We start from the raw sequence: 10,552 nt of genomic DNA on the forward strand, positions 1-10,552 counted from the left end.
AATTAAAGAACAGGCAGTTAAATCTGAACACAAGCATGTGTTATTGCTTTGTGCGTTGACTTGAGCTCACACTTATAAAATTTGTTTCTAGGACCCAGTTATTAAGTGCTTTCCCCCACTATTCCGGCAGGAGAAATTTGGGTGGAAAATATCCCTTGCTGATTTCACACATAGAATTAACCACCGTGTTAAATGATTCAGTAAATCATAGTTGATCTAATTTACACACAATTACTTCAATTTAGCCATTGCAATTTTAGTCTATCTTATTCTACCAAGTCAACTTATACTGTTAATGTACATGCCTGTGTGTTATGTATACCAAAAACTGTATTCAGTAAACTCTTATCATGAATTAGTATCTTATGTGACTATAACCATGATTTTCTATTATTACTTTCAAATAACTATAAATCAGACACTTCAGCGGTATTCTAGAACTACCCTACTTTCTGAAGTTGTCCAGAGTTTCAGGTAGGAATCATTCCCAGTCCTACCCGATGTCACGCGAGATTGGACTGTTCTATTTTCATACACCATGCCATGCAAACCAGCCTATGATTATGAAAGAAGGAAGGAAAGTTTGCGCTGGTAAACTATGAAAACGAAACTAATCGGAAAGACTCCTGTGCGAAGATCTGTCATTACACACTCAGATGCTACCCACTGGACAGTCTTCTCATCCGAACTACATTTCCCAATATCCTTTGGTGGATGTTGAGGGGTTCCCGGAAGTTGTTCCGAGAATTCGTCTCTGTCTTAGAGATCCGGTGTCCTCTATTTGGTAAGCGTTTCTGCGTTATTTCTTTTCCCTGGATTAGACTTTTGGCTGTCTGGTCACGTCCTCTTGTCCTTGCGCCCTCATATAGAAACTTCAGCATATGCCGTTTAAATAGTGTAGCTGGGCACTTCTGGTATCTGGTTTTCTCCACGTGTTAGACTGCAGCTTCCACTCTTCTCATCCTAGTTGAATCTAGTGCCATTCTATGGCATTCGTAGTCCAACACAATTTACCCACTCAAGAGTCGCTGGGAGTCGAGTGGCATATAAATTAAATTATTAATTAGCACAAAATTTGGTGACTAAATTTGGTTATTTTTTTACCCCAAATGACTGGTAAAATAACTGATTAGAATCAAGTAAAGTAAAATATTGTTTCTTGATTGCTTAATTGTATCCTATGACTATCATTAAGTGTTGTACCTTATGATTCTTGAAGAACGGATCTTTTATGTAAACTGAGAGCATATGCAGACAAATTCCTTGTGTGTCCAGTCATACTTGGCCAATAAAAAATTCTATTCTATTCTATTCTTTTATTCTAAAATAAGAGCAATAAGTCCTAGCAGACAGGTCATTATTTCTGCCTTCTCTGTTGTGTAAGCCAATTTATTATAAAGATTAATTGCGTAGGAATTTACCATATGTAGGTTATTATGTAGACTTAACTGAATTTAAATATCATTTTAAGTGTAATACCATTACAACCCTATAATTCATAATATACTTGTTTGTGAATGTAATGGTTTAATTCTAAACCAGTTCATAGTATTTCATTTCACAGCTCAAGACACAACTATGTTGGAGCCTGCCTTTTCCTGTATAAATTTACCCAAGATCCGAAAGAGATAAACCTTCCACTTTCCAGATAGTGCTCACTTATAAGATTTAATCATTGTGACCACCAGTTAGCAAGATTTGGAATGTCACAGGTTTCTCACTTCTGCCTTGAAATCTTTAACTCTCCAGGCTAAATAGATGGCAATAAGAGTCAGAATTTTTACATTTCCCACAGATACTGTATGGAACTATCTTCCCAAAATACTTGCCTAATGATGCTTCTTTCTCTTGTTCAGTATTTGGCTTAAAATCCTTTTTTTTAAAAAAAAAAATGTCTATTTTAAAATACTAAAGTAGCATTTTAACTTTTATTATTTGTTCATGCGTTGTATTAATAACATTAGTTTGTTTAAATCACTTTAAAAGCCATATTGGAATAAAGATGCAGAGTGAGCCAGTTGTGTAGCTGGACTGTTAACAGAGAGAATCAGCTTCTAGTCCTCCCCTAGGCATGGCAACCAGCTGAATGACTTTGGGCTAGTCATCTCCTGTCAGCCTAATTAACAATGACAAGCTGGCTGAAAAACAAAACCCCACATCACACCATGCATTGATAAGAACTAGGCAAGCGCAATGTAAAACAAGTGCATCCTGCAAATAACTGGGGCAATATTAAGAACAAGGATGAATATGCAGGAATTGATGATGGTGGTGGAAATAAGTTGAAAAGCAATCAAGTTGTGCTAATTCTGCTTAGATTTGGGGCTGGTAACTTGGGGACTAGAGACTTGAGCACTCGTTTAAAGCCACACCATGGCAGCAATAGCTGTTGCATTCAAATAATATTTTGCGAAAGAACATTTGTTGTTATTATCTTCTGCCTATTATTTTCTTTTTTAATTTTTCTTCTATAGTTTGGTCTAGTAGTTAAGATACTGGCCTTGAAAAGGGGGAGAGTGTCCTACTTTAGCCATGAAAGCCGATTTGGTGACTTTAGACCCGTCATTCTTTCTCAGTCCAGGTGGAACCACATAGGGTCATTGTTGTGGGGAAAATAGGAGGAAGGAGTACTATATTAAGTATGTTCACCACCTTGAATTATTTATAAACATAAAGATAGGATAAAAATAAATAAAAATAGTTTTAATACTTTTTAATAATTATTATATAATTATGCTTTTAGATAATGACTGTTTCATATATGTACTGTTTTACTGGATTCTAGTATGATTAATTTATTAAAATTATAAATTAATAATTTAAATTATAAATTAATAATTTATTTATTTATTTGATTAATAAATAAAAGTTAAAATTATAAGATAGGTATATAAATACTGCTGTACTAAATGAGGGACAATTTTTGACTGTTTATTACAAAAAGACTAAATAGAACTGTTTAGAATTAAGGGGAAAACAGTTATTGCATGCTTTATATAACTTGGTTTCTCCTTATTTTTGCAATATCCTAATTCTACCTTGGAAATATGCGGCTTTCAAGCAATGTTTCTCAGCCATGGTAATTTCCAGGTATATGGACTTCAGATCCAACTTTCCATAATCAATATGGCCATTGATGGTACTTCTGGGAACTGAAGTCCAAATACCTGAAAATTTTAAGGTTGGTTTAGAGGACTATGACTAATGAAATAATCAATAATGACTGTGAATATGAAGAAGTTCCTATCTATGGAATTAAAATAATGAATTCTCAGGCAATGATTAGACTTTGTATTGTTAATTGCTCCCTAGTAATGCATGGAACAGCTGTTGAAATACTGGAGTAATTAACTTTTTATTGACTTAACATATTTAAGCTAATGAGCTGACTTTCAAACAAGAATGAAACCTGCATTGATTTCTCCAAATTCCACTCTTTGACCAGCTACCATGGCCACAGCCTCAAGGAAGTCTGTTTTGCATTTGGCAACTTTCATCAGGAAGCCTTTGCTAACTGGTAAGTACTGTGCATTCTCTGTGTTGCTAGCTAATTGGATACTAGAATACTGCTTCTTTGTGGCCTTACATTAGAAATCAACAGCCCATTCCAATCTTTCTGAAAAAATGAACATTATGTCAGATATTGGCCATCTGATAATCCTCCATGTGGTGGCCTTCCTTTGCTCAAGAGACAAGGATATTGCCATCATAAAGCTATGTTACTTGGCTTGGGTAGGAACAGAAATAATTGACTTCAATGTAAAATTGATTAAGCCCTTTTCTATTCAGTAATAGTATTCAGTTTGTGCAAGAAGAAACAGTTCTATTTTTCTGATCTTTGTTTAGTTGTCAATGTCTTTACAGTAGTCCTTGACTTATGACCATTCATTTAATAACTGTTTATGTTGTGAACATAACAAAAGTTATGACAATATTAATAAGTCACTTACAGTCATCACAATCTCCCTGTGGTCACATGATCAACATTTTGGCATTTGGCAACTGGCACATATTTATGAGGCTTTCAGTGTCCCATGATTACCATTTGCAACTTTCCCATGGGATTTCCACAAGTAAAATCAATAGGGGAAAGCCAAATTTGCTTAACAACTGCATGATTCTCTTAATGACCATGGGCTAAAAAGGTAAAATTGTGTATGATTCATTTAACAACCACTTTGCTTAACATCAGAATTTCCAGTGTTAGCTGTGATTGTAAATTGACTACCTATATTCATGGATAAGGAAATATAATGATATTTTGAGTGATAAGAAATATAAATTCCCAGGACTACATCATTTAAGAGGAACAAATAATGCAGGTTCAATGGCAACTTTGGGGATAGCAGATGGCAGAAAAAGAACCTTTTTTTCAAAATATAGAATGGAGTACTAGTGAGTGCTATCAAATGACATACACTTGGATTTCCAATGTATGTAGTCTTGCCTTAAATGTTCATGAACATTTATATCCCTTCCCCACCTCACCCTTTTCTGTATGTTCTAAATCAGCCCTCCTCAGATTGATGTCCCCAGTTCCTATTATTCTAAGGTACCAAAACTGAGGATTATAAGAATTCCAATCCAAAATATTGGAGAACACCGAGTTGGATAAAATTGCCCTATAGAAGTCCTTTTTCTTTTTCTTTCAAAGTTGCAATTTAAATTACAAGTTTTGAACAGTGAAACAACTGGATTTATGCCAGAGTTAAAACCCCTAAATTTATCATCAGCCCCTAAATTGCAATATATAACCTTGGTGGTATTTTCATTCCCACAGTCTTAAAAGAGACTGACAATCTAGTGTGTACTCTGTTATACTATTTAGCTCCTGTATTTGCAGATGCAGCCGTATTTCATGCCTGTCCCAAATCTACATATTCACCACTTCCTGATGACTATAACTGGCAAGTATTAACTATTCTACATGTTATCACTATTAGTTTATAAAGACTGTTAGATGCTAACATTTGTACTGAATGGACTGGTAATTGAGTTTCATACAGTGTGCCATCATGATATCCCCAGTACACTGCAATTCCCTTGTCTTATGTGTGGGTTGAAGACAAATGCAAAAACTGGTGTGTGCTTTTGTTTTAAACTAACCGGCCTGATACATTGATTAGGTTTAACTAATTAATAATGTATATTATTTTAATTTCTAAACAGATAAGAATAGCAGCTTTTTCATAAAGGTTATTGAAACTGTGAAATAACTATCCACTAGGACTGCAAATCCTGCAAAAGAATTATTCACAATACGTGGAAGAGCATACAAAGCACATATTTTTTTGTTCTGTAAACTACTTCAGCTGTTTCTGCATGTATATTGTTCTTTAATTATGAAAGAGAGGTGCTATATGCAGGGTTTCTAGAAGCTGGTTCACAAAAAAATTGTCTAACCTTTCTGAGATTTATATATTAGGGGCAGAATGTAAACAGGCTTGATAGAGCCAGTATGGTCCAGTTTGCAAGCTAACATACTAGCTCATTACCATATCTCCTGAACTAAAATATATATTGTTCTGAGGCAACTCAGAATGCTGGGAAATTTGGCTAGAAAATACACAAGTGCCAAAAAGTTTTGAATAATCCTTCAAACGTTTTATACACGATTGAGCTCCATTTTTAGTTGTATTACTATAGAAGTACCAAATAGTTAATTTTTTTAACAGAAATATTAAATCTTCTTGCTCTTTGTGTTATTTCCATCATATAGCGGGGTATGCAATTTTGCATTTCACCCACCACTTGGTCTGCAGCATCGGTGGGGCATATGTTTATGGCTATCATGCAGGCAGTTCATCCGTCCTTCAGAAATATTGAATATGGGCATTTAAAATTTTGTTGTCTTTAGATTACTAATACCATTTTTAGCTCCTATGCAGTTTATGTATTGCATGTTTGCTTGTTTAGGTTTTTTTTATGTTTATTAAAATACTTTGTTATTGAATATATTTTGGCAATTTTTAATCTTGTTAGTGTCTTTTAGTTAAATATTTTACAGTTTATGGGTGTCATTCAAAATAATTACTGTTTAGTATATTTTCCATAAATTTTAATTAAAGCATTATCTCCAATGCCATCTTCTTAAAATGGCAGGAATGTTGACCTCTGCTTTATTTTCTAGCAAAGTTGAACTTGCTATGACATCAGATGGAAAAACAATTGTTTGCTATCACCCTTCAGTGGATATTCCATATGAACATACAAAAGTAAGTTACTGAAAATTGCATCTTCCTGAAAATTGTTACTAGGCCTAGGTAATCTTCCTGATATGTATGTTGTTGGGTATTATACCATAATATAAATGTGATTTACGAGATAAGATCATAAAAGGTAAATACAGGAGGTAGCAAATTACATTAATGGATTACCTCAGATAATTTGAGCTACCTTCAAATAGATGACATAAATACATTCAGATCACATAATGGGAAAATGGTGTCCTAGCAATCTCAGTACTATTTAGAAGTAGTACAATATTGACTTTAACGTTAAATATTGTTCAGGATCATTTTAAAAGGTGTACATGCTTTCATTGATTATGGATTACCTTGAGTACAGTTGTAGAAGCTCCCTCTAAAATTTGGAGTCTTTGATTCTAATACTGGTTGGAATAACATTAATATTTTTATTTCACACACAATTATCTTATGAATTCAGTGCCACAAAATATGTAATTATTGACTCCCATAGATTAAAGGGAGTAGGCAAGGAAGATAACTCTTCCAGATTTAAAAGCAGCATATCACTGGATATACATGGTTATGGAGGGAAACAATGAGAAAGTCAGCACTGTCTTTATGCTTTGCAGGTAAGCCTCCTGGAGAAATATGGCTGCCCATTGATGGAAACAGGATGCTAGGCTAACTATACACTAAGGAAAGTCTTGTAAAAAGCCTTTGTAGTAAGATCTTATTAAAAATGCTTTTTACAAAACTTTCCTTGGTGTATATTAGTATTAATAGTTTTGCTGTCTTGTATTCCTAGCCTCGGTTAACTGTACTACAGTCAAATAATGCCAGCTCATCTGGGTGTGTAGTTTAGTAAATGGAATCTCTTTTGAGAAATAGATTTTTAGTTGTATTTCTTAATTTGGATAACATATACTTTGACAGCCCATTCCACAACTAGACCCTGTGACCTATAAAGAAGAAACACATGAACAAGTCCTGAAATCTAAATTAGAAGAAAAGGAAGTCTACGAGAATGAGCCTACAATTGAGGCACTAAGTAAAATGTTTTACACAACCAAACATCGCTGGTATCCTGTGGGACAGTAAGTATTTCTGAAGGTATCAATTGCAAAATTAAAATGGAATGGAATTATAATACTTCAGGTCAGTGGTGAAATCCAATTTTTTTTACTACCAGTTCTGTGGGCGTGGCTTGTTGGCCGTGGCAGGGGAAGGATACTGCAAAATCCCCATTCCCTCCCCACTCCTGGGGGAAGGATACTGCAAAATCCCCATTCCCAACCTACTCTGGGACCAACCAGAGGTGGTATTTGCCGGTTCTCCGAACTACTCAAAATTTCCGCTTCCAGTTCTCCAGAACCTGTTAGAACCTGCTGGATTTCACCCCTGCTTCAGGTTCTTTCCTGGTGCATAACTCAGTTGAACTGCATCACAGGTTTGGTCTGCAGTTATTGACTTATTAAGTTCAAGGATTCAACCCTTAGGTTTATACATTCTATGGAAATGATAGAGAAGTCATCTTTGGAGTTTACATGGGTAGAGCGTTTCTCTCCTACTCATTAAGACAGCCATATATTTTTTTCTGTATGAGCCTGAAACACGCACATCACTCATAATTCCTCACATTTCTGTTCTTCTGATTACCCTATAGGTAGATTAAGGAGGTTGAATGGGTTTGCGTGGGTGAGGGTGAATCTGAACTATTTCTATGGTATTAGTCCAGCATCTTAACCACTGCACCAAAACTGAAAATAACTGCATATGCATCTTGGATGAAAAGTATGCCACATTGGCTCAAGAAATGTTCTTACGAAATGTCTAAATGCTGAAAAAATTTGGGAACATGTTATGCTGAGTAGACATTGATATCAGCAGTATTTCTGACATTTAGACTCAAGACTTAATTAACTGTTTTTAGAAGTTAAACCATGTCATTCGTTGCTCTTTCTTCTAATTCAAAGGGGGTTGTTTCTTTTTTAAAAGGTACAAAATTATTTGCCTTTACTAAAGCAGCGCACCTTTCTTTGGATTCAGAAAATCTGGCAACTGTTCTGCATTTTCTACAATGTAGGAGGACTATGTTGTGCAAATACTTTGCTTTTTATTTCTTTTCAGGTCTTGGAATTCTCTTAGGAATGTGATAACCTCATAGAAAATGTGCATGCAGTTCTTTTCTTCCTAAAACATTTGCTTAGGAATAGTTTCAGTAGCAAATTTTATGAGAAATATATTCTGGAAAATGTTTAGTTTTGCATCTAAAGTTCCAGAGTGGAACGAAGAATAAAAATTTATGATTTATTGCTTAATGGACCATTTTGCTCCATAAGCTACAGGACCAATAAATATCTGTCAATGAAATCGCTTTCCAGTGGAAGTAGTGAAAAAGTATCATGTGACTAGGGCCTTTACTTCCTTGGAAAGTTGCCCAGTTGATGTGCATCAGATGCATTCTGAATGTCTTGGTGTCAATCATATGCTCTTGAAGCAATATACAGCTTTAGATGAGACACAGTTTGAGGAAGTTTTAAGTGTGTCATGGATTTCTATTAAGTGCAAGAAAGATCAAGAAAGCATTGAATAGGATGTATTCATATTGTACTTTTATGCTTAGAATGAGCAAGGTTCCTCTTAGGCCCACAGAATTTAAAAAAAAAAAAAAGACACATGGTGATTCATCAAGCAGATTTCTTTATTATTCACTACCTCTAGACAGAATCTTGCCAAACTAAAGCACTGTGCTATACAAGCCTATACTCCAGGAACTGTTAGGGAGGGGCTCTCTTTCTCTCACACAAACTATCTGAATTGAGTTGTCTCTTAACTCCTTTCAAATGCACAGACTCCCTTGTAGGACTCTAGATTGGTACAATCCACAATTCCCTTTGAATTTGGTACCACAGGTTTTTTGTTTTTTTTTAAAAAACTAGTATTGACATGGAAGTTTAACTTTAACAACATAACCAGAAAGACAGATAACAGAATTCCATTATCTAGAAAGTGTAGAAATAACTAGGAAGATCTAGTTCCTTTTTTTAAAATTGGAGCAGAGGTTTTTCTGGAATGCTGACACCTACCAGACATTTCGGTGAAAGTGGGAATAGTGCTGGGTATGCTTTGGTGAACCTCTGCCCCTGTGAATGTTCCAAGCAGTGTTCAGATTTTAAAAATATTTAGAATCCTTCTACAGCTGGGAGTTACTTTTATCCTTGAACCAAAACAATAGAAGATTTGTTACATGATTAAAGATGCATAAGAAATGTTTTAATTATTGGATAAATAGAACATGTCTACAGTCTTCCTTTATAAAGATAACATTTTCAAACATAACTGTTAATAACACTCCTAATCTCTTAAAAAACAAGTATTTAAATTATTTGGTGTCTGAGACACTAACTTAATATATCTTCTGGGGTTTTTTCCATTTAGGTATCATACTAGACGCAAGAAAACCAATACTCCCAAAGACCGATGAAATTACATTTGTCTTTATCATCGTGGAAAACTTTCTATAGATGGAGTATTCATTTCTAACTAAATCCATGTCAATTTCTGTACAGAATTTGTAGAATCTTGGGATTCTGATTTGTAAAATCTTAAGGATATGAAAAATAGAAGTTTCATTCCCAAATATTGTTAGCTGAGTTGGATTGGTATGTGAACCACCAGAGGGCACCACTGTACAAGAATTCAGATTTACTATACTTTTTGGGGGAGCGGGGGAATCTGTGGGTGTGGGCATGTGAGAGAATATGTTAATAATACCAAAACCGAAATAAAAACTAAATAATAAACTTTATGAAAAGTATCTTGAAGACCTTTGTTTCTTCTTACCCCATTGAAAATTATTTTGTATCCCTATAAAAATAATTACCAGAGATTCTATTCTAGAAACTTCTGTAAGATTGTCAGAATCAAAATGACAGAAAAACAATTATACAGTATAAATGTAGTCTGCTATGGGCCACACATAGGATTTGGTTCACACAGTGTAAAAACTAATGCAAATTAAAAGAATAGAAAGAAAGTACAAGTGCAGAAAAGAAAGAAAAGGAGAAAATAGAAAAATAAGGATAAAAAATAAATAAAATGACATCACAAGAATAAACAATTTACTAACTTACTATCTCTTAAAATACAAATGATCTCTTTCCATGTCCTGTCCCTTACCTATATACAAATCCAAAAAGCACCATCATTACACTCCTGGTGTCAGCAAAAGTCCATGTTTGTCCCTTCACGAGAGATTCTTCAAAACTAACAAGCGTCTTTTGTAAACTCAATGTAGGAAAATTACCTATATTGGTTTATTGCTTTTATTTTGGTTTATTATTTCTATATCCTTTTAATTATTA

At 34.4% G+C, this 10,552-nt stretch overlaps 1 protein-coding gene across 4 annotated transcripts; it reads left to right on the forward strand.

The window, feature by feature from the left end:
* Positions 1 to 586: 586 nt before the first annotated feature.
* Positions 587 to 9,972, forward strand: MRPL42 (mitochondrial ribosomal protein L42). Of its 4 annotated transcripts, none has more exons than XM_058191384.1 (6): positions 587 to 784; positions 3,446 to 3,517; positions 4,844 to 4,907; positions 6,131 to 6,215; positions 7,122 to 7,282; positions 9,627 to 9,972. In XM_058191384.1, the coding sequence occupies exons 1-6, from the start codon at positions 715 to 717 to the stop codon at positions 9,670 to 9,672; spliced, it is 498 nt and encodes a 165-aa protein (XP_058047367.1). In that variant the 5' UTR covers positions 587 to 714; the 3' UTR covers positions 9,673 to 9,972. The 4 variants fall into 4 exon arrangements, with proteins under 4 accessions (XP_058047367.1, XP_058047368.1, XP_058047369.1 ...); XM_058191385.1 differs by having other exon boundaries at positions 641 to 784; positions 3,378 to 3,517; positions 4,829 to 4,907; XM_058191386.1 differs by having other exon boundaries at positions 644 to 784; positions 3,378 to 3,517; positions 9,627 to 9,969.
* The last annotated feature ends 580 nt before the right edge of the window (positions 9,973 to 10,552 follow it).

This window comes from Ahaetulla prasina, chromosome 7 (genome assembly GCF_028640845.1).
Source record: "Ahaetulla prasina isolate Xishuangbanna chromosome 7, ASM2864084v1, whole genome shotgun sequence".
NCBI lineage: Eukaryota > Metazoa > Chordata > Lepidosauria > Squamata > Colubridae > Ahaetulla > Ahaetulla prasina.

Excerpts from the sequence above, each read along its gene's own strand:
- MRPL42 (XM_058191384.1), top strand. The coding sequence starts at position 715 with ATGTTGAGGGGTTCCCGGAAGTTGTTCCGAGAATTCGTCTCTGTCTTA. Across the intron at positions 785-3,445 it reads GATCCGGTGTCCTCTATTTG|CTACCATGGCCACAGCCTCA; the intron begins GTAAGCGTTTCT and ends CTCTTTGACCAG. Across the intron at positions 6,216-7,121 it reads TTCCATATGAACATACAAAA|CCCATTCCACAACTAGACCC; the intron begins GTAAGTTACTGA and ends ATACTTTGACAG.